This window comes from Cyanistes caeruleus, chromosome 8 (assembly GCF_971803275.1).
Source record: "Cyanistes caeruleus chromosome 8, bCyaCae1.hap1.1, whole genome shotgun sequence".
Taxonomy (NCBI): domain Eukaryota; kingdom Metazoa; phylum Chordata; class Aves; order Passeriformes; family Paridae; genus Cyanistes; species Cyanistes caeruleus.
Genome location: NC_141708.1, coordinates 21,256,293 through 21,281,348, shown reverse-complemented (window position 1 = coordinate 21,281,348; position 25,056 = coordinate 21,256,293). Strand labels below are relative to the sequence as shown.

Below are 25,056 nucleotides of genomic sequence, written 5' to 3'. Positions count from 1 at the left end.
TACTCTATGGAAAAATATGAATTAAGGACATCCATTTCAGTAACCCATTCATCTGTTTTTCTGGGGTTAAAAGCATCATTATGAAAGGATTAAGCTCCTTTGTGAAATGGATATGTCATGTAGAAACTTCAGTGTAAGACTTTAGCCTTATGTATTATTCACATGTGAAGGAAATTTTTATAAATTAACATTACTCTTGTCAGAATGTTGTTATATTTGCATGTGTTTAACAAAATTCTGCCTTCTTACACCTACACTCACTAGAAATAGAGCAAACATTTCAGTCTTTTCATAAAAAAAAAAGCCACAGAAATACTGCTGTCCTAAATCTTAAACCCTCAATTTAATAAAAGGGAGGCTTTTCAAGCCTGAGTAGAAGCTGTATCTTTTACTCCTTGAATCTTTCACTGTGAAGTTTATTACTTCAATTATTGTAATACATCAAGTCTAGAGTAAGACAAGATCCATAAGCAGAACATGTGATCATGACAGGCACCAGCTGTAACACTCATTCATCTACTGGTGTCTGTATTTGTTACAAAAGGGGTGGAAGACTTCACTTGAGTGAGCTCAAACAATCCTTTTCTGTCCCACATGGATACCACATCAATATCCACTTTTGTGAGAGACTACTCTTCCAGAAAATATTTGTTTTAAAAGAAAAGAACTGGAATACTCAATTTGTTTGGTATATTTAAGAAAATACTATCCAGATTTTCCCCCAAGAACATATACTTTGTATTTATCAGCAGGCTTGTACTACAAACAGTGATTCACAATAAAAAAACATTTCTTGAGGTGGCAGCAATGTTACTGCCAACTACTAGCTCTTTTTATGGATGGATTTTTTTTTTTAATATTTCAGAGTTCAAGTCTAAGTGTGAACATTATCTTTCGGAGCGTTGTGCTGCGGGTGGTAAGGGAAGAAGACTGTCAGCTGGATGCATTTTGCCACAGCAGAAATGTTTATAATACAGTATACAATAATATTCAACCTAGAACAACTCAGCTCCTGCTAACATAACTACTTGGAATGTGGATGCTGACAAGCTCCATGACGAGACTTCTAATTCTTTGCCTCATATAATTATGTGCCCTGAAAGGACTGAGTGGCTTTAACACAACTGCTTAGGAGACACAGGGAATGGTGCTTCAGCTAACCCTGTGAGGAGCCCCAGGCAGCTCTGTCCCGCAGCAGATACAGTAATGCCAGGGCACAGCAGCTCAAGTGCTTTTTGCACATTGTGTCCACCCTCACTCAAGGTAAGCAATCCACAGTGAGCCAGCTTGAGCTGAGAAAACCTGACCTAGCAGTGTAAATGTACACAGTGTCCTCGTACAGTAACACAGGGCCCTTCTAGGGAGCATCACTCTGAGTGCAAACATTGGACCCTGACATTTATTTTCACACCAGGCTGTGTGTGCAAAGGTTACGCAGAGAAATGTATATTTGTAATTCAAGAACAGACATAAAAAAGGTGTGAATGAGTTTTTGAGGGCAAAACAGATTAGCAGATCTGCACAGTAAAAAGAATTTAGAACAGGATCTCATGGCAGACAAAACACTGTCATGGTTTTACTGAGGCCCCACTAAGACCATATCCCAGAAAAAATAAATTAAATTAAATCAGCAGAAACACAGCTCATTCACACTTCACAGAAGCCACACTCAGACTGTTTCAGAAACGAGCAAAGCATGCCTCAAAGCATCTCACTGAATGGCTACCACATCCTCCTCGTCTTCCCACTATTTTATTTTCAAAGTATTTGTTGATTACTTTGCTATGTTTATCTATAAATCTAACCTTACAAATCATAAGTGGTCTGTACAAACAGCCTGTATGAGTAAGAATATCTGGTGCTATGAAAACATGAAATGCTTTTTTAGCCTCATTTTGAGCAAAGCTACAGGCAATTGCCAGGGTTAGGTGTAGGAGGATGGCGGTGTGATAAAATTCTTTTCAGGCTACAACTGATTCTTTGGAAATGACTGACTGTTCTGGCATTAAGCCATGTGTAGCAGCCCACATTTTATAATTACCAAGTTTGTTTTGTTGGTTTTGGACAATTGTTTGGTGTTTTCTCTGTTGTTGTTTGTTTTACCTTACTGCTACTGGATATAGAATACTCTTAGGCTTCTAAAGCGCTAGAAGTCCACACTCCTGGGAGACACCCACATATGCAGCATTTTGTGAGTTGTCTAAACAATTCAAAACAAAGCCACAAAACAACTTAGGAAGAAACCCTTTGCATACCAATTCAAAACAATGCAAGCAAGACTGATATTCTTTTTTTATATATGGGATTTTCATGAAAGCTAAACTATCAGAAGCCACTAACAAATGGGCCATCTGATTTCTGATCAGAGTCTTTCAGTTTTCCCTCTTCCTCACCAGCAGCACCAAACAAGACATACTGACTCAGGCCTCAAGACAGGGATGATTCTCACGTACTGTTGATTCATTCATTTTGTCTTTACCCTCCCAAAAGCTAGATGAATGCGGTTTTTTCCTTGAATCTTTTGGTCTCCAATTCTCCATCACTACAGTATCTAGTCTTTTTCCTTCAGGTAAGGAAAAAAACTATCCAGACACACCCTCAAAGTTTACCTTTTTGAGAAAAACTCACTGCTCAGCAACTACAAAAAAAGAAGAGCAAAATTAATTCTGGAATTTTCATTCAGGAAATTATTCTGAATAAATTACAGTCATACATCCTCAGCTGAAATACAGTGTTCAGCTCTTGGGAGCCAGAAGCAGGACTCTGTGATTGCAGGCAGACTTGGTATATGAAATCAGAGGAATATAACCACAACTTAGAAATTTAGAGCCAGGATGCCACAGTCATGTGGCATCATGTAATTAAGAGATACTATGTTTTCTATGAGCCTGAAAAAACGGAAGGATGATTAATACAAAATACAGAAATACAAATCTATGTATACTTGCTGTATTAGGGCTTGGCCACATTGCAAAATACATATACAGTTAACTAGATTGTAATAGAATCATAGTCATTAAGGTTGAAAAATACCTCCAAGATCATCAAGCCTGATCTCCAGCAGTCTGTACTCCATGGTAACTCAGAGCAAGACCATACTTGGAGCTTATCCACATTTTTAGAATGAAAGTACATCTTTCTGCTCGTGTAATGTAATGTACATTGAACACTACTCACGTGACAGCAGAGTGACTGCCATGCTGATGGAGCCTGGTTTCTGCAGGCAAGCCTTAGGACTGCACAGCCTTTGCCCATGTTAGCCTACTCCATTGCAGAAGTTACAAGTGTTTCCTCCCAGTGTGCCCACACTAACGAGAGCCATATGTGGTCACTCTCTCATAACTGCTCATTCCATGTACACCACCTCACACAAAATCATTCTAGAAGCCACAGCCAGCTTTGAGCTTCAGGAAGGACATAGAGAACAATTGCCCAGTGTCTCTGATACTCCGGGGACTACAGAACATCCAATAAAACTACCATGTGGCAAGTTCAAAATTAAAAAACTCTGCTTCTTCCACACACTACCCAAGTGTGTGACTTGTTACTCCAGGAGGCCACAAAGGGAGAAGTTAGAAAAACTGTTATTTACTTGTAGAAAACTGATAAACCTCAAGAACTGTTGAGCAACATGCCACTGCCTTTAGCTGAGCTGCAGATTACTGGAAGCTGAGAGGGTATTTTGTGCATATTTCCCTACAGCATGGCTATGATCTCCTACTTTTCCCTTAGCACTTCCTGTACTCTATCAGCTCACTCAAGAGTTGTAAATGTTGTTCTTGCTTGAAAATGTTCCATGGTTTTATTTCTCATTTACATTTCTATTTTATTCTGTTGAAGAAAATATTTTAAAGAAAATAAATTATATCTAAACCCCAGTTTTATGTATGCTTGATTACCTAATGAGAGTGATATAAAAGGAAGAGAAAGAGTTTATGTAATAAACAGCAATGATTTAAAGCAACTAGAGGGGCTGAGGCTAATTCTTGCTTTTGAACTTAAAAGGAAAATCAATGACAGTAACTTTGCCCAAACCATGCCTGAACATTTGTATTAAACTATGCCCCTGTAAGTTTGGAGTGCACCTTAAACTATCAAGATCAATCAGAGCACAAAGTACTCCTGAATAAAGCATTGCTCAAAGTACCATAACTCCCATTTAGCTAAATCCAACTGTCAATAGTCCTGCTACATCCCAGCTGGAGCAGCATGGCCACCTCTGAAAGCAGCCTTATCCAACTGCTTTCAAGCCAGTCATAAACAGCTATAACTGCATGAAATATCAGCTTTGAAAGTGATAATAAATGTTGTGCATTTTACAGCAAGTTAAGTAGTTTTCATTATTTCTGTCACGTATACCACTTCTTGGGAGAATTCACTTAAATCCACAGGAATTTCCCTCACTAAATCCATTTTGACAAAGCAGCAACTTGAAAGTGTGCTTAATTTTACAACTGACTTGTTAGTATCTGAAAATTTATTTTCTGAAATGAAATTATTTTTCCTTTCTTTTTTAGGATTAGCTTGCTGGAGTCAGATGACAAGTTATATTTTTATTAAACTCACTAACATTTATATTAAAAATTCAAATACCCATTATGAACATATGACAGTGTTGAATAAAATTTTAATAAAATTTTAATTAGCAATTATGCAGCATAGTCAACATAATGCATCAAATATTTGGGTGATCTTACTAGAACATAATCGCTTATAAAAGAGATATGAGATGTATATAACAAAAGTATGAGCAAAACTAGAGAAAAATTACACTTAGATTTACGGCTACATTTGAAGCACCAACCACAGGCACTCTCATTAGCACAAGGCACATCAACCACTGCTGGTCTGGGGCTCCTAACGCCAACAATCACTGAACTTTAACCACATACGTCTGAAGAAAATGATTTGTTTGCTTTATCGTGCTTAACCGATGTTACCCTCTCAGGAAAACCACACTGTAAACCAAATGAGGTATCCCTCATCCTAATGAAGTATCTTCAATATGTTGAATAAAAACATGAGTAGCATTACCTATGGTCTCTAAACTCTCTTATAACGTGATCTTTTCCCTCTCTCATTTAATTTCCTTCTGTACTGTAAAAAAAAGTCACACTTCCTATGTATGACAACTGCTGCAGACTGTACCATTACAGCTCTTCAGATGATTTATGAGGTCCATGACTCAGTTTTAAAGGCCCATGTGACTGTGGGCTACCGAATCCTGCAGCTCATCAGCAGGAGGGATTCCAAGAATGACAAGATGAATTTTTATATTCTACATCAAATTACAACAAGCAACAGAAATCTTCCATGTGACACAAGCAAATTAAACTATAAAATAAATGACAAAGTACAGAGAAAATTATCTTGAAGAAGATTTAAAAAATAATCTTTGGAGACTAAACCAACCATGCTTGCAGTGCAAGTCTTCTGCTTCCATACACTTAAAATACAGGATTTTGTTGCAAAATGGCAGCAATCTTTTTAATGTGGCAAGTTAGAGGGAGTAAAGATGACAAAAGAATGAAACTCAACTTTTCTAGCGCATTATTACCAAAACAGCAGAGATTATTAGGAGGTTGAAGGATCTGTGGTATTCCATTATTTGAAACATTATGCCAAACAAGGCTATACAAAATAAGACAAAGGCAGATCAACCATATGTGCGCCCTTTTACAATGAATTTTAGACAAAAAAACACTTTATATCAGACATTACAAGCTAAGAGCTTTTGAAAAACAAACAAACTATAAAGTTCAATATAAAAACCAGTGTACTGAGAAATTTTGGGAAAGCTGTTTTCTCATCAGAGGTTTTGGTAATGAAAAAATTTTATGGCAATTACAAAGCCAAATGAGTCATTAATAATAATCCTTAACATCTGGGAAGAACTGGGTAGTTTATTATAATATAGTCTCAAACATTTGTGGCAATAAACATTACACAGAAGATGAACTCACAATGTTTCACAGGATTTCTAAAAGCTTTTTGTTGTTTTTAAACAAGAGCTTTTAATTTGGGAGCCTCTTTTACGCCGGCTCTAAAACTTCTTACGTATTTGTTGTATCAGGCAAGTATTAACTCCTCCTAATTTGCAGAAGGCTTATTTCTGAACCATCATCAATTCCAGGGCAGTCATCATTTCTGAGTATTGCTAGGCAAACTTATCAGTGAAGGCAAACAGAACTCCAAGCAAATAATACTCATGTAGAATTTACAGCTAACATATTTTATGCATTTCATCAAAATTCCATATTTAGCTACAAGTCTTTTCAACTTGAAAGGACTGTAAACACATCCTAGACTTGGGCCAAAATCTGTACAGGATTGCTGTGTAAGATTCTGCCTAATTCATAATGCAATTTTTCAGTTCATTGAGGTCATAGTAGGTATTTAATCTTATTTAATCTAAAATAATTAATGCAGAAAAGCAAAATATAAGAATATACATAAAGTAACTGATATTTCTTTTTATTTAGCTGTGGGCTACTGTTGCCCTTCTGGTACAGATGAGTCACTCTGCAGAACTAATTTTTTCACAGTGACCACATCAACAAATCAAAATTTTTATTATTTTGATCCCTGTTTTCTTGCTGTGCTAAAACCAAAAATTGATTTCCACTAGATATTTTGAGTTGGCAAAACCAGATCCACAACCATACAATAATACTAAAGTTTTTTGGGTTTGTTTTTCTTGTTTTAAGAGTCTTCCAGCTACCAGTGGAATCAGCTTCCAGGAATTCCATGTAATGATATGTATTTTCTAATAATGTTAAACCTAGCCTATTGTTAAATTGAAAACTTATGTGATTTGTAACAAGAGAACAAGACAGTGTTGTAAAACTGATGCAATATTAAATAGTGCCTATTTACAATAAAATGTTGGTGACTACTTTTAGCATTATAATATATACAGTACTAATAAGATTGAAAAGACAAGATGATGACTGAGCTTAGATTCTTGGAAAAGAATCTTCCTATAACAGTACTCCCTAATTATTGTTAGCAGGAGGAAAAAATTACTTTCCAAATTCCAACTGATTCATCAGTTGCATATGCATAAATATATTTGAGTAGAAAAAGAGCAAGCAAGAGCAAAGTCTAAGGTTTGCTCCATTCTAATCTAATTGGGCTGAAATGAGGAAAATGGGAAGAAATGGGCAAATACTCTTCCTTCCTGGCAAATGTCACTCGGCACCAAAATATCCTGCATTCTGTCCAAAGGTCTGAACTATTCCTCTGTATGAGTGAACAAGGTGGCAAGGATGACTCTGACAGCAGCTCAAATATATATTGACTGTGATTCAATTATAGCTTTTTAGGTATTATGACCATTTATAGCCTACAGCTAAGAAAATGGAATTCATATCGTGGGTAACATGCTGGGTGTTGTCTTCTACATGAAAAAGTCTAAATTCATCCCAGAATTTTCTACTTAGATGTTATTACATTGTACCATCAGAATTAAAACATTTGCCTTCAGGGCAGATGTTAATTGTCAAGTCATTTTCTAATTGGTAACACAAGCTTAAAACAATTATAGCTTAACAAAATCTATTTTCAAATCTAAAGCAAATAGCTCGAACAGTGTGCAAAACACATTAAATGCTCCACCATGGTTCACCAACGTGTAAGCTGTATTCTACTGCATTAACATTATCACAATTTTTCTGAAAATAAAACATTAAAGCACGTATATTCTTTTTATGTAAAAGAGAAGGACACTATATTATAACATGCCCAGGAGAATTTCTTTCCCAACATCTAAAGATTTATACTTTTCTTTTCAAGCTCTGACACTTCTGTCTTACTTTTCATTATGGTTTCCGTTTCAGTCCTCGCACTAGGTCAAAAAGCAAGAATGAGAGGTGCAAGCCATGAATCTTTTGAACTTAAAAGCTGCAATAGTAAATTATCAGTTCAAAGTCCTTCCTAGCCCAGTATCACATCCCAACAACAGCCACACATGGATGTCTAGACAAGACTAAGGCAAGAGAAGCGCATACAATTCTCTTCCAGCTGTCAACTATTTTCAGCAGAGAAGATTTCCTACACAGATCTGAGGCTGCAGAAGGACTGGAGTACTCTTCTGATACTCTTTCCTGTCAGGTCAGTGGTGACATGACTGCTCGTGGTATGAAAATCAGCAGACACCATCACATCATCTATTAATTAGTAAAAAAGTCTCTACAATGCTATCAATCTCAGGTTACTCAGTTAATTTCTAGATATAATTCTAAAGTGGTTTTGCTGCTAAACCCCTCTCCTCCAACCTATGATGTCACTTTATCAACAGAGCAGTCAATAATCTCATGTTTTTAAAACAAAATTGAAATTAACTTTCTTACAGATGAGATCAATTCAACCTAGTGCTGTAAAAAACCCCAACAAGTCAACTGTTAAGCCTGTAATTCTACATTCTATAAAATTGCTTGGGGAGCATGACTGAAGTTTAATATAAAATTGATTACAGTAGAGTGACTGAATAAAGCAGAGAATATGCCTCCAATTATAGGGGGTTTTAAAACCCTTTTCTGATATCTATCTCCTAAATCATAACATTGGATATTTTCTGTTGTTACTTTTACCACTGCACAACACTTGGTACCAACTTGGCAATTGGGCAGATTACTATAATGACATTTTTACTCAAAAGAAAAGAAAGATGGCACATGCTTTCAATTTTACTGACATAATTTTATCATCACACTGATAAAACTAAGTACTTATTAAATTCATATTTTGAAGGTCTGTAGGCTTTGTAATAGAAAGAAATTCAATATTTTCAAGATAATTAGAATCGGATTACTTTATTTAATGTATTTACCATTCTCATGTTCAAACATTTGACTCTGCTGCAATACAAATTTCACAATATTCCATAATCTAAAAAATTTTAACATTTTCTGCTCCCCTTCCATGAGCGACATTTTCTACTTCTGCTGTTAAATGCTGTGAAATGCATTAAAGGCAGGTCACATGATTTCCCTCATGTCAACAAATGATGGCTCAATTAGGCAGATAAGAATCTACAGTCCTCAGCAGAAACTCTCTTCAGCCCATTCTCAGCAGTATAAAGAAACACTTAGGGACAGCACTGGTTCTGGGGAATGAATGCTTGCTGTCCTTTATATACATGCTCATTGAAAATTTCTCTCTTTCTTCAGCGAAAATTGGATCCTTCATATTGTTGAAAATTTTCAATCACTTCTAGTTCTTAACTTTTTTCCTAGATGTAGTTGTAGTTCATGATTAAAATAAATAAAATAATGAGGAATTTAAATTTTAGTACATTGCTCTATTAATTCTAAATTGGAATTTTTCCTATTGGAAATAGGAAATACTGTCTGGTAATTAAACAAATAAAAAGTCTTAAGTTTTGACTACAGTCCTCAAAGGACAAGGGAAATTCATATTTAAGGAACAAAGTTCATTCTTACCTTACTTTACTGCGATCAATGACAGTATACACAGCTATAAATGCCAGTAGTGTCCTGGGTGCCCTCAGTAGATGACAAGGTTGTCTCTGCTTCATTCCAATTATTCACACCATCTTCCATATCAACTACCTGCCACTGTTTTGCTGAATTTCTTTATTTTAACCCTACTGTGAAGAGAAATCTGTGAAAAAAATACTGCGTTCTTTCACATCAGGTTATGCAAAGAGCAAGACAGAGTATTCAGTACCGCCCTCTTTCTCCCATTTCTTACATTTGCCTCATTCTTTCAGATTTTATGACTCTTTATAGTGCTTAGCCTTTACTTTTCACAAAACACCTCAATGTTGTTCAGCACCAATTATACTCCATATGGTCTTAAAAAGACATGTTCAGAGGCATATGCTGAGGCATATTTCATGATAAATACTGTTAACTGCTGTTTCCCACCATTTTCAAATTTGCAGGAAAGTATTGTTATATTGCATCTGGCAATATCATAGTTGGCAAAAACTATTAGGAGCAGTGGCATTCTGCAAAACAACTTCCATAACTTCCATAACAAGACACCTTCTTCTCACCTACACCTCTCCAAGGGTGAGAATTGTTAGCCATGTACTAACAATGGGAAATCTTGTGACTTAGAAAGAGCTTTGCAATATTTATGGACCACAAGGTCTGAGTATTTATGGTGAATACTATGGCCAGGTGTTTATTAAATTATTTTGTTTAAGCAGCTACATTTTTTAGAAACATGCAAAAGCCACGTTACCCTTAACCAACACAGCCCTGCTATAGAAACATGGTGTAAGTATGATTAGGAAGGTGAGAGCACTTCTGCTGGTCCAGCAGCTGTTACAAAGTGACTCCATATCAGGGTGCTTATGCCAGAAAGAAGTGTAAATCCCCAGGATGGTTTTCTGCAGCAGCTGCATCAGCAAAATCCTTCTATTATGGAAAAAATCTAAGGGCCCTCATCTTTTGTTTAAGTCAGACCTTTGCAAGGATTAGTACTGGTGTTTTTATCATGTTCATATTGCAAAAATTATGTTTTATCTGTCAAGCGCTACCTGCTACCATGATGGTCTGTATATTCCTTAGAAAGAAACACTGTCTCACATCCACTTCTCCAAATTAAAAAAATTCTTCAAAACCAGCACTTATTACTTATTCAGAGAATGTAGTATTTCCTTGAGCATTCTACCCTTAATTAAAGGAAAAAGAAAAGAAAAAAGAAGGATCTTCTTTCTTTTGACCAAACCAGACAGTCTAAAGCACATTTACCAAGGTGACCCAGTGCACTGCTGATTGAACAGCAGCCTGACGACCAGAAGGATTAAAACCACACCATAAAAACTTTTCAGAAGCTCCTTTCACGTGAACTTCCAGAGCCTGCTTTTGGGATCAGTCAACTCCTATTTCAAATAAACCTGACAACAAACAAAGCTGGCAGGACTCAGCCCTTCTGCCTCCTAAAGGGCCGAAGAACTTATCACAAAGTTGTAAAAAGCCAAATCTGCAAGGCATACTATTTATGTGTTTAATATATTATCAGTGAAAATCCACATAGAAGCATTTTTGCAAAATAATTTTTTTACTCCAAGTACACAATTACTAAGCACAATGTAGCACAAAAATTTTCTCAACACAGACTTTTAGGATATTGATTAGCTATGCTGTAAAAACATTTTCACTTTCTAAAATGGTAATTATTTCTTGCAGAATCAAAAAGTAGCCTGCAGGTTCCTATCCTGTTATTTCAAAGCACCTCTAGACTACGGTGAAGATCGATGCCCCTCAATACAGTTTAAGTTTTAGGATAAGAAGCAGCATATTTGAATTCCCTTGCATTATGTGCATGAGTATTTTAACGTTCTATAATTTTACTGTAAGTTACTGGCTTTGAAATATCATGCCCAAATGTCCAAATGTTATCACTTCAATGCTCATTTCAAAGCAAACCATTCATCATAACCATTTGCAAAAAAAAACCCTAAAAAATTGTATTTAAACTACTGCACTGCCCTTATTACACAAGTAAACAATAAATGAAATGATAATTTCCACTTCAGACCAAGTAGTGGGCTATCATAAATAGCTTAGTTCTCAAGTTATGCACAGGCTTTGCTGTTGAAAAAATAGACTTTCTTCATGTAAAAGAGTACAGTTGCTGCAGAATTTTAATGTTTTTTAAATGTAAAAATTGATGACATAACAACAGACACAATACATATTTCAGGGTTATGCTGACTATGACATTTCTTCATGTTAATGAGATCAAGTACTTTAGGAGAAAGCAAGAACCCTACATTTAAATCAACTGTACACAGAGTGGTGACTAGAATCTATGATAAATTTTGGTAGGCAGCAACCAAAACAAACAAGTTTAACTCAAACAAGAAAAATTCACAAATGTCAAGTTTTGGTCCCTAGAACAGTCTTAAATGAATGATTCTTTAAAAATGTTATCAAAGAAGAACTGAAACAAAAATTAATACAAGATAGAACCAATATTGTTTCAGAGCTTCTAATGTCTTGATTTGATGGTGCTTTAGTTTTGAGCTTTTGCTCTAAGAAAGTTGACATGGTAACAGACAAAATTCTTATGCTCTCATAAGGAGAGCATCAAATAAAACCTGACATGCAAGAGAAGCTACAGTAAAAATTTCCCTTCCAACTGATTCACCTCACCACTTAAGAGTATGAAGTCTTCCCTTTTTAATTTACATTTAAATAAGTGTGTTAAGTTTGGCCAGACTTAATATGATTGGAGACTGTGGCCTGAAAGGCAGAGGCACCTGGGAGCAGAGGTCTCTGCAGTCAGCTGTGGGTGGCACAGCAGGTCCCTGTCCCTCGTGAACACCAATTCCCAGCACTCCCCAGCCTGCTACAAAGCCTGATTCAGTCTGTGCAGACAAGTAGCTTACAACCAAGAGACTGATTTAGTATTTCAACAGATTTACATATTCTATTAATGAAATAAAAGCATGCCCTTTCCCTTCTTCTCCCCACCCCCCCTTTAAAAAGCAATATACTTTTAAAAGGGTAATGCAATCACAACCATTATGTCAATGAAAATTACACGCTGGGTTTATCTCTGTAGGTATCTGTCAAATACAAAGCACGCACAACATCTTTGGAGTAATAATGATGTTTTATCATTTTAATTACAAACACTTTGAAAAAAATCCCTAAAGTGTACCAATTGGGGTGGTCTGAATTAACAGTAGCTTGATAGCCCAAGGGTAGCAAAAATAGATTGAGCTACCAAATTTCATAGTAGTTATAGCAGCTGTCTTCTTGCCTCAGGGAACCTGGGTATTTAACAAAGCAGACAGCTTGGCATTGGCATCTGATTAGTAATGTGGGTTTTGTCGGACAGAATAAGCGCAGTTCTATTGTTTCCTTGTTTGGTTAGGAATTCGGAGAGCTATGGCATCATTTGGGTTTTATAGCTAGTTTCTGTGTATTCACTTGCAGGTATTGTAAAAGGTTATTTTCTCACTTATCACTTGCTCCAAGTAGGGAATATTGTCTTGAAACGAGCAATGAAACATGACAGGATTTAAATGTCAGGGTCAGTTGCCTTCCCATTTCTGTGCCAAAATTTTGTTGAACCAACTGTGTAAGTTTTTCTAATTGGGCAGAAAAGTGAATAAGGTGAAAGCCTGTTCTCCCCTTATCACAGAGTAATTTGGAATTTAATATAATTGTAAAACATCATTTATTCGAGCCTAACTTTAGAAGGGAAAATTTCTCTTCACAAAAGAAGTCTCAGAGGTAAAATCCAACTATTGGGGCTTCTGGGAGAGGGGGATTGATTTTTATTTTTGCAATCCCACAGTAGCCTGACAGTTTGGTAACTACTAGAGAAAGAGAATCTCTAGTTCAAACCTAATCTGCTTAATAGTAAAAAATCTCAGTTAACATGCTTCATCTAAAAAGGTTTGATCTCGGGACATAACCTTAGCACATACAACAATATTACTCCGAGGTTTGTGTTTGAACTTCATACAGCCAAAAAGACCCCCCACGTGGCTCTTCTCTCTTTCATTCTTTAAGTATACATCACAAATTATTGGGGCTTGTTGGCAGAGTTCAAATCACTGAACTCATTGCAAATAGTCTACTTCAGCTAGAAGTACATTCTTTTACTCTATCAAATCCATCTGAGGTAATAAGACTTGATGTTTTATTCAACAGAGCTGAGGAAAATTGTTGCACAATAGGTTAATTCAAAATGGCAGCATAGAAAATGCATCTGTCAGTGGGGATCAAATTACAGGGCAAGCTCCTCTCAATGCTTAGAAAAACAAGTCTGCAGTTCTACAGATTATGTGCATGTGTGTGTTTAAAGGGGTGGGAAAGGAGCTAAATATCTGAGCTAACCTCCAATTAAAGTCAATCATAAAAACAGCCAATTTAATGAGTACGGATTTCTTTGGGTAATTATAACACCAACCACTTTTTTTTCTCCCTCTCTTTTAAATCTGTAATTCTGCCTTCTTTTTATTGCTTGCTTTGTCATTAATCGCCTCAGGAACTTGATTTCCTAGCAACAGACTCTGCCACCAAACATTTGGCTCCTTTTCAACATTTTCTTTGTGAAAAATGGCACTGCTATTGCCGCCTGGCTGTTGCAGCTAGACTGGCTGTGTAAGTGTTCTAATAAGGCATTCTTCTAAAAAAACCACACAAAAATCACATGATAAAAGGAGCGATGACTGAACTTCACTAATTACTGTGCTGAAGAAACATATCTGCAATTTAAAGGCTACTGGGGTAGGAGGAGAAGGACAGAAAAGGAAATATGTATGTTCTTCATCCTAAAAAAATACAAATAATCGCATAGAGGTGAACATTTAGAACTAAATATTTTTACAATGTTAGACAGATTCTCGTTAATTTTATCCTATAGAAATACAAGGTACAACCTTTGTTAAAAGCTGATGATGTATTTTTCTGCATACAAAGCACTCATTTCGAAGAATGTCATCTTGAAGACCAAATTTCACAACAAAAAGAAGAAATTTCTAATTCACTTTTTCACATAAGTTACTTGAGAAAACATTAACAAAATAGCTTACGCATAAGAAGTTATACCTGAAATGATAGCATAATGCACTCCACTTCCTAAATATATCACAGGATGACACAACATGTGGCTGGTGCCAGTTTAGACAAAGCCTTTTTTTGCATTTTAATTGAAGAAATAAGGCGGTGGATTTCTGTATTTATGAGCGAGAAAGCCCCCCCCCCCCCCCTCCATATTTGTTTTGGAACCCAGTAAATGGCAGATTTTCTTCCTGGTTAGATACACAGTCTATCATCTCTCCACAGCAAATGCATCCCCCTTCAGCTATGACTTCCAGAAAACACAATGGCTCAAGATGATGGGTTTCAGTAAGGGGATGTTATCCCAGGCTATCAAAAAAAGGCCACGATTAACTGTTGCTAGCTGTACCTTCTTCTCCACGGCTAAGATATTCAGTATGGTGTTTTCCTGGCCACAAAACCTATTAATCATTGTGAGAAACAGTGTTGCATGTCAAATGGCATAACATACTGGTGCCAGAGCACTATGACAAAAGTCATCAATGGGAAAAAAAATATTGTGAAGTTATTCAAACAAATGTCTTTTTTAAGGGATATTTTGCTTCCTGCCAGTATCTTGTTTCCTAGCACAGACCTAGCACATCTCAAAGGAAAATGCCTCTCGCAATCCATTGTAAGTTATCATACTTATCATAGCAGTAAATTACAATAAAAATGCATTCACTGAATACGTCTCTGAAAGGAAGAGACAGCACAAAAGAAATTTCATTTATACTTACATTGTTATAATAATCAGCATTTTTTCAAAAGTAAAATAGCCAAACCCCATGTAAAATACTGTAGAATATTATTTAAGCTTTACTACTCATTGCTGACATCAAGCTTATGTTTTGACAGACTCATGTTGAAACCAGATAATTCCTCCATCAAGCCCACTACACTACCACAGTATCTCTCTGCTTAGACAAGCACTTAGGTATTAAAAGAAAATAAATATAAAAATAGCACAGTGTTTGTTGAAACAGACCAGGGTGGTTAAAGTTTTCAAATTTCTCCAGCAGATAGATGTGTTGCATTAGGTTCACTATGATTTGCTGTAATAAATGGCATTTCCTCCTGGAAACTCAGCCTAAGCCCAGAATTCCTGGTCTTCATCAGAACTGCCATTATCGACAAAATAAACTACACTTGATGTCAACTTTGAAAGCACAAAAGATGCTGAAGGGGGTGAATGTAATTCAACTGTGGGCTAACAAATCTAAGCAGCATTAGAAAATTTTATACTCATTGTAGTACAACTGAAGGGCATCATCATTTAGAAACTTTAAGTATTTGCTATGTAGATGTAGGAGAAGAAAACAGTTTAAACTTACAGATTATGAAATAACAACAGCCAAATAACAAAGAAGATTTGTTTGGGTTTTGAAAGCTACTTTACTGATCCATTCTGAGCTACAACTCACGTTACCACAGACTGGGAACACAGCTGCAGTCAATACTGCCATTTCAGATGCTTAGTAAAGGAAAGTGCTTGGGAAAGAAAATGAAGCAAACAAAAAAACCCAACTGAAGCACAGAAGCAACTTTCAAGAAGAAATACATTACTTCAGCACCAAGAAAATATGAGCATCAGATGCCAGTGTTCCATCCACCTCATAATCACCAACTGCAAACATTAAACAAGTGCAGGTGTTGGACTGAAGGACAAATTGGGTAAAAGTAAGTAACTGGCTGAAATAAGGATGGCTAGCTGGAACAGGAGAAAACACATACCTGGGAAGCCACCACATGTTTAAACAATCATGTTCATGTACAGAGAGAAAGTTAAAATTCAGCTGTCTGTATGAGCAAGCTGTATGTATCAATTGATACAGTTAAGATTTCACAAGGTTAAGTGCAGCTTTTAATGAAGGAAAGCATTTTCTCCTTTTCCATTTTCTTCTCATTATGGAAGAACAAATGCAAAATTTACTTATATACAGTAAAACAGAGTTACCCATTGGAGTCAATTACCTAAAATTCTCCTCAATTTCCTTCTGCTCTTCTAAGTAACTCTTATCAACAGATACTTCTTTTTAACCAAAACCACTGTCAATAAAAATATCTTTGCACTTCAGGCCTTTGTAAAATATGAAAATTAACAGCTATATACTTCAAGTTGCATTAATAATGTCAAAATGTTTGTCTGCAATGTTCAAGAAACTGAACACCAGCAAATCCCACAGATGCCTCTTAAAATAAGACAAGCTGCACAAATATGGAGTTTTATCACCCAAGTTTGTAATATGCAGCTCTAACACCTATGATTTTTAAAATGCAACTTCTGATAGCAAGCACAAACTCATAGAAAAAAAAAATAAATTCATTTGCCTGTCCCCCAAATTTATGATTAGTTTCATGTTGTGTCCCATTCACAGCTCCAGAGACTGAATGACAGTGTTTAGTGCTATCACGACTCTCAACTTACTCTGAAATAAGGGAAATGTCTGAGTAAGAGACATCTTCTAGCCTCAGTAGGAGCCAAATAAAATCCCTCACAGTGAATTCTAATCAGACACCAGCAGCACAGCTAGCTGATCCACAGTGAAATGAATATGACAGACTGGAAGATACTATGTCAATGGTATAAATTACTGCAAGTATAGGAATTATATCTGGAGAAGGAAAAGAAATTACATAGAGTATGACAGTACATGTAGCCTATCTTAAATGATACAAAATAGAGTAATTTTTAAGGATTAAAATACACCTTTAAAGTTTATCATCTTTGAGAAAGGTGGGGCAGTCTCTGAATTTCGCTTCTATCTGTGATTTACTGGGTCCTATACTCTGCTTGTCTTTCTCTAATTTGTCTGCTGGATCTGATTACCAGCTGGCTAAAATAAATGTATTGTGTTCATCCATGGTAACAGAAGCTGTCTTTAAGGGTTCTGTCACAGCTTCACTATCTTTTCCTTTGTACCTACTCCTCCCTCTGTGAATTGATTAGATTTTAGAGCTAAATTTCACGTGAGTGTCATTCTGCTGAATGCTGAATTGAAAAGTATATTATCTATTCTTCGAAACACATACAGGTGACCACAGGATATCAGAGACCTCTCCTAAAGCAACAACTGCCCAGGTCTGCCAAGAAAATATATTGTTTGATAATCTCAGGACATGGATTTCCAGAATAAGTAGCTGTCACTGACATACACTCTAATGCAATCCAAGAAATAGGTGACAGTTGGATAGAAAGAAGGAAATGAAAAGCAACATATGCACAGTGCAAAGTCAAGGACGGCAACAAGACTGAAGTCAAGACAAACAGCAGACAAATTAATGACTCAGAGCTACCCTCTACACCTCAGGAGTGGTAAACGCTCACTACATGGATTCGTTTAATCTGGTAAATCCCTACAAACCCACAAGTAAAGGAGCTAAATGACAGAAAGGGCATGAGCACACTGTAGCATGAGGAACCATGGACTCCTCTCCTTCAGTAAATTTGTGAACACATTTGTAATCTGAAGTGATAACACTGTCCTAGAAATCTGAGTTGAGCCCATCCCTGAATGCTTTTGCTCTACATGTGAACATGGTTTTTCACTCAAAACATCTGCAATCATATACTTTCCTAATCTGAATTTCATATTGTAAATATATATAATACCATTTATTAGCACTTCAGCGTTACTCATTTATCCATTAATACTTGCACATTATTGTTTAAACAATATTGGGTTTATTTCCAGTTTAGGACAATAATTCTCTGTCTCCTAGTCAAAGTTTGGATGTTGTAGAACTGGAATCTAAGAAAAACAGCTTTTAATATATACAAAAATCAGTGTAGTGAATCATCTAGTCAAAATTAAAGTGATCAAACTGACTGAACACAGAAGAGTGACTTCAGAACTAAAATAAGAAGGTTTTTTCTTAAAAAATACAAACCTGTTCAGCACCTCATGTAATAGCACCTCACAGTTTTCCTGAAGCATCTCCACTAAGTTTAATTTTTCCAAATTTTACATTGAAAGCTTCATTGGGAATTATATACCCCAAACTTAGTGCCGTAAAACTTTTGGGAATATTTGCCATTCTTCTTTATTTAAACTATACTCTTAGCCTTTCAAAATTTTTCAGCCAACAGCAGTAATTCCCAAGCATGGTATTTGGAAAAGAAAGAGCTCAGAACCCACGAAAAAACCAGCAATAAAAAATTAGCAGACAATACACCTACATATATTTTAACCACAGCACAAACATATGGTCATAGCAGCAGGACGTATTTTCTTTGTACACAGAGAAGGTTATAAGTATTTTTTGACAGTTATAAAGGGGCAGTCTCGGCCATACACAAGAATCAATAACAACCATGTAAGGCCTACAGCAGTGCACACTAACTGGCTGTAGGAGACATTAACACTACCTAAAAGAAGTAACTGTATTTTCAATGAACTTGTTCCTCCTGGATAATCAATTTTTTACACTTCTCGCAAGTTGTTCCCACATAGCTCAGGTAGCAGAATGGAAACAGCTGTCGTACAGAATCCATATATTACATGCATGTTATGAGGTTTTAATCTGTCATAGATGTTCTATGTTTGTTAATTTTGATCAGTCATATCAACTTGAGAGAAGATGAAAACAAATTCACCACTGTTATTTAGGCAAGACATAATCTACACAAATACATTTATCTGGCCTGATTCATTCTGGATGGTAAAGAAAGAAAACTAATTGTGAATCTACTAATGCCCTATCCTCAAACCCCCCTTTATTCCAGAAGCAAGATTTAATCATTAAAATCAGTTTGCCCCGCCACCCACATTTAAGAGATTTGTCAAAATCATTGTTTCTGAAATATTGAGTTATAAGGTGCCACAGTAATTACTATGGAATAAATAGCAATTAAGATTGTTCACACAAATAAGCTCAAACTGTTTGCAGTGAATAATTATGCTAATAGTGTTTTTCTACATAATTTGTGCATCCTTCACAACAATTTACTAGAAAATGTGAAATGTAAATTTGATGCATTACTACAAAAGCTCTGCAAATATGTTTAGTTCTTATGATTTTTCCCATCAATTTAAGTGAATACAACTAAAACATACTTCTGCATTTGTACATCTAATTTTGAAGGAATCAAACTATACTGAAATTGAAGCAGTCATTTTCTTTCCCTGTCTTCCTATAAAATCATTCCAAACCACATACAACAGATTTACTCATTGCTTAAACTCCAGGATACTGTAGCACAAACTTTAGCAAGCTGAAAGAGGCTGAACTTACTGCAATATAATAAACTTTGGCTTTTTCCACCAATTTCCAGTTCTTCTCCAAATCAAGATGCTTTTCCTTCTTATAGCAATTAGCAGCAGCAAGGTTAGCTACAAGAGACCTGAAAGTGATTAAAGAACAAGTATTAGACCCTCTGTAAACAACAGTACTGCAAATTTCTCATAATGAACATAATTTCACAAAGATCCTAAAGAACATAAAAGCAATTAACAAAGAGCAGCAAAAGCCACATATACTTTGGCCATTTCATAAAAGTAAATAACATATTTAAAAATTAGATTAAATAGAATATACATCTTATATTAAATAATGTAAAAACTAAGTAATATATTTAAATAATATATTAAATAGAATTTATATGGTATATTAAATAATGTATTTTAAATTCAGCTACAACCTATCACTATTATATTGTTCAGGTGCCTTCGTTTGCTTTGAATCAAACTTTGTTTCATTCTGTGATCAACTCCCTGGTATGGTTTAGGATATGCAGATTTTCACTAAAACTCCTCTAGTACCTAACACCTAAAGAAAAGTAGTTACTCCAGGTTATCTTCTGAAAACTATTTTCCCTCACTAGAAGCCAAAGGTTGATGGATATGTAAGTCTTGCCATTATAATTTTCCAATGAATAGTTATATTATTTAAAAGAGGGCTTGTTTTGGGGGATTTTTTTTCCACCATTAGGTTCAGATTTTCCTTTAGCAAATAAAAAAGGGTCAGGTTGCTATTTTCAGATTATGAACTGTTAAAAAAAACTTTGGCTTAGCTGTGGATTACTGGAACACTACCAAACACTCATTTGTACTTCCTTCTTTCCTAACAACTTGTAACACAAGCTGTGGGACACAACTTCCATTACCAAGAACAAAAATACTTGTATCACATTGCTTCTGCTACATGCGAGATCCATTCTATTTTAATCCTTCTTCACCCACTCCATTCAGCCTTATGAAACACAAAACTTACAGACATACCCCTAAAAAGAGGTCATAAAAAGATCTTTACCTCTCCACTCTGGCTACCATGACCAAATTCTTCTATTCAATTGCATTATGAGAAAGTTTAATAACATGCAATATTTAGAGAAGGAGATTATTTCCACGCTAGCGTACAGAACTTTAAATATAATTTTCAAAATTTAATACACAATGGATGCCCTTTTAACATTAACACACCACTATTTTGTGGTATTTAAGTACATTAGTCAGATAATTAATGTGTAATTACAGATACAACATTCAGCTATTGAAAGCTTTGGCCTTCTGAAGGTGCATGCAATCGATGTTGTGTGCACCATCCTCTTCCATACAAGTGCTACTACAATCCAGAGACAGCGGTGGGAGCAAACTGCTCATCCGCTTTCACCAAGGTATGCTTCTGCCTCCAGGCTCATTACATGGTCAGGTGTTAGGAGGTAACTAAGAGAGACATTCTTTACTCAATGAAAACCAAACTGAAGACCAAAAGAAAAGTTTTCTGAACAGTGCAACCAACTCTCCTGGTAAACTTCCTGAAGTACTCATCACTGAAACTCCTTGTAAGTTAAACAGATCACGTATATAAAACGAAGTTACACTAACTTTGTCTGAATATACCAAAATTACAGCTCTGTGACACTTCAGCTCATGACCAGACTTGGGGCTTATCTCTTTAATTCTAAAATCTAATGCAGTGAAAACTAATATACATTTGGAACAGAGAAAAAAGAAAAAAGAGAGAAAAATTTATGAACAAATACACCAAGCCTCTGTACCATTACAAGTAACAGGGGAACAAGTTTCATTCTTCATGAATATTATCATTTCAATGACAAGAAATCCACTAGAGGACCAAGTGAATCCAAGAAAGACGTGGCATAACTGTGGTAATTTTCTGTAAATCAAACTTTAAAAGCAAATTAAATCTTTCAGTTTTGGCAAACCCTAAATATCCATCAAGGACATAGTTTGAAAAAAAATAAATCTTGTCTGTCTACATACGTTGCTAAGTGAAAAGCAATTATGTTCCAGAAAACTGAGCAAAGACTTTCTATATGTTCCCTTTCACTTACCACATGCCCCTGAAACTGTAAACCTAGCTTGAGTGGTTATATCCAACTGTAGAGATGCTCTGCACATATGGGTAATAAAAGACTGCTATACTGACGACAAAGCAATGAACTTTTCCAAATTAAAACTGTAAGTCTGACAGCACTAAGTTCAACATGTGGGGCACAGACTAGGTAGATATTTTTTCAATGAAATACAGTAATTGGAGACAGCCAGAGTGCTTCAATTGAAACAGCTTAATGGAGACACTGTATATGTGGTTATTTCTAAGCAGAATGCACAAATCAAAATCCTAGACTATGACAGAGTGTAGGTATTACTTTAGAGTTTAATCATGTGTTAGGATTTTCTTGCAAAGCTCTGAGAAAACAAAGCACATTAGTATTGCTAAACTAGAAAATTCAGGGTGGTAATCACACATCAGCTCAGAACCTTATCCTGCAAAAAGTTAGACAGCAGAAGCACGAAACATCCATATCAGAGCATTTGGAACATAAATATACACAGCCAGCCACTTCCTAGGAAAACCAGGAGTGCTACTAGTTAGCTGCTCCAAAAGAGACAAGAGAGCTAAAGAAGGAAATAGCGCGTATCTGAGCTGGGACAAGAGAGTAAGCAATAAATAGTGTTATCAACTGGGGCAAAGTTGAAGTGATTCTTACCAATATGGAAAATGCTAAAAACCAAAAAACAATCAGAGGGTAATTAAAGATTGAGAATAAATTTGCTCTCACAGGATGGACAATTGCACAATAAAGCCTTTAACAGCAACCATCAGCTATTTTTATTTCTACCAAGGAGAATGAATTCCCTGCCACTCTCGAGCATCAACTGAGATGAAGCCACTGTCTAGTACTTGAGCAAATATTTCATATCAAGAAAAGGGTGGTTTATGTTAGCAAACCAAAAATACTGCTTATTAAATCAAAGAAGTATTTGCAGACATTCTTAAAAACAAATTTACCTAAACTTTAAATTCCACTGAGATGCACATGTTTTTCTTGAATTCATACTGTGTGCCTATTGACAGTCTTGATTTCAGTTTCCCATCCTGTTATCTAGAAAACAGTGATTGCTACAGGATGTATACACAGACACTATGTGACTGAAAAGAGAGAGAGAGAGAGAGAGAGAGAGAGAGAGAGAGAGAGAGAGAGAGAGAGAATCACAGAGCAAAAACATTTTACTGCTTTTCTTCTCTTTGAAAAACTGAGTATGGATCTTGGAGACAAAGGGGGAAGTCTGGAGACATAATTAGTGTCAAAACTCCAGATGAAGATGAATGAACTTCCTTCTTCCATGGTGTATGTACATTCATTCCTGAGAGTAAGACATTATGTGCAACATTAAATTGGGAGGGACAGATTAATAAACTGGAGGGCAGGGGCTGTCTATCATTCAATGGATCTTCACAGCCTGAACAATCAGGCTGGCAGAAAAATTGAAGGTAAATGAAAAATCATGCAATTATACACACGAACATAGGCTGAATGTTGAGAGGACACCACAGAGTTTTCCAGAGAAGGACCTGGAGATGCTGGGGAACCAGGCTTGGAACATGAGTCAGCAGTGCAGGACACTGAGAACGTTAATCACATCCAGGTGTATACGAGCTAACATGCAGCCAGGGGAACAAAGGAAGTAATAGGCAATGTCTGCAGACCTTATCTGGAGTTCTGTGTCCAGTTTTGAGTTTCCATTACAACACACTGACAGAGCAGTGACTCCAGCAGTGGGCCATCAAGATTATTAGGACGCTGAAACACTTAACAAATGCAGAGGCTTTGGGTGAACTTTAAGAACAGGTACCTAAGAGGAGAGCTTCCTGCTTTCTTCATATATCTCATGAAAGTTTACAAGAGAAGATGAAGCCAGACTATTCTTGAACACAAGAAAGAACAGACACAAGCTTGAAGAAGGAATACTGCAACTGGGTACCATCAAAATAATTTCTCCAGTGAAGAGTGATCAAAAGTTTTAACAGTTTGCCCAGAGAGCTTTGTGTAATCTCTACCCTTTGCAATACTCAAAACCCAGCTGGACATGGCTGTGAAATACCTGATCTACCTCTGAAGTTGGTTCCTGCCTTCTGCAGGGGTTTGTCTCAGATATCTGCTCTAGTTAAAATTGTTCTAGAGTTCTACATGTTATATGGAAAATACTTTTTCCTTAGACTCTCATTTCAATTCATGTTGCTGAGTACCACCTTTTAAAATTCCACCCAAAACATTTACCAACTTCTATGGAAGTATGGCATGGACTTGAATTATTGGACCACTATCTCACCTTAATAAATTCTACTAACTCCTGATACTGCTTCAGGACCAATGGCATTGAAAGCCACAGAAGGAAACCAAAAAGGGTAATGACAGATATTTTTATCTTATTCTGAGCCAAAAAGAAAATATTCTTCAGGGTAATTGATACCACTTTCATTATTGATTCAGTATGTAGTATCAAAAGTTTAAATGCTGTCAGAAATCAGGGAGGGCTGATGTGTGATGGTAATTACTCAAAATTAAGGCTAACCTGATTGGCTGGCTTTGACACTTGGCTTTAAAAAATTGTCAGAAGGTAATCAGCAAAGAAGTAGAACACAAGTTCAAGACTTCTGGGTAGAGGGTGAAAGAAGAAAGGACAGGACCATGGTCAAGAAAAATGAATAGAAAAAAGTAGCAAATGAAAACATGAAAGACAAATTCAGAAGAAATTCTTAAAATGTAGACATACAGAATTACAGGTACTAGAAGAATTTGTCAGCAAGTGCAATAGGAAAAAAAAAACCTTAAAAAGCTTTTTTCTTGTATAAAATGTAATTAACCCTTTCTATCTGGCTATATGCTGACAGCTATTCTCGCTAAACTCAGTGTCACCTGAGGTATACTCCTCACTTGGCAACCAAATATAAGCCTTATGTACCAATCAGCTTGCATATAGGCTCCAAAAACATACTTGTTAACCAAGTGTTGTCTCCCACATATTTCCTCTCTCCAGAGCAAGTGGGAGCTATCAAGTTCAGAAAGAAGTAGTATACTATTATCTCACACTTTCTGGCCATGATACAACTGCTGTTCTCTAAAAGCATCTTAATACTGCCCAGCCCCAAACTATGGCCTAGGCAGTTTTGTGTTGTCTCAAACCACTGTTAGCACTTTATCATTCAAATCACAGTTTTTCAAGGCTGGATACTCCAAGCAAATTAGGCTACACTCACTATGCCAACTGCA

The 25,056-nt window shown here is 36.1% G+C and overlaps 1 protein-coding gene across 3 annotated transcripts in view; it reads right to left on the bottom strand.

Moving 5' to 3' along the window:
* Nucleotides 1–25,056, bottom strand: part of ADK (adenosine kinase) — a 272,405-nt gene that overhangs the window by 123,878 nt on the left and 123,471 nt on the right. For all 3 annotated transcript variants that reach the window (XM_086901108.1, XM_086901110.1, XM_086901109.1), the window contains exon 6: nucleotides 19,770–19,878. In XM_086901108.1, the coding sequence (XP_086757234.1) occupies nucleotides 19,770–19,878 (109 nt within the window). The remainder of the gene's footprint in view (nucleotides 1–19,769; nucleotides 19,879–25,056) is intronic.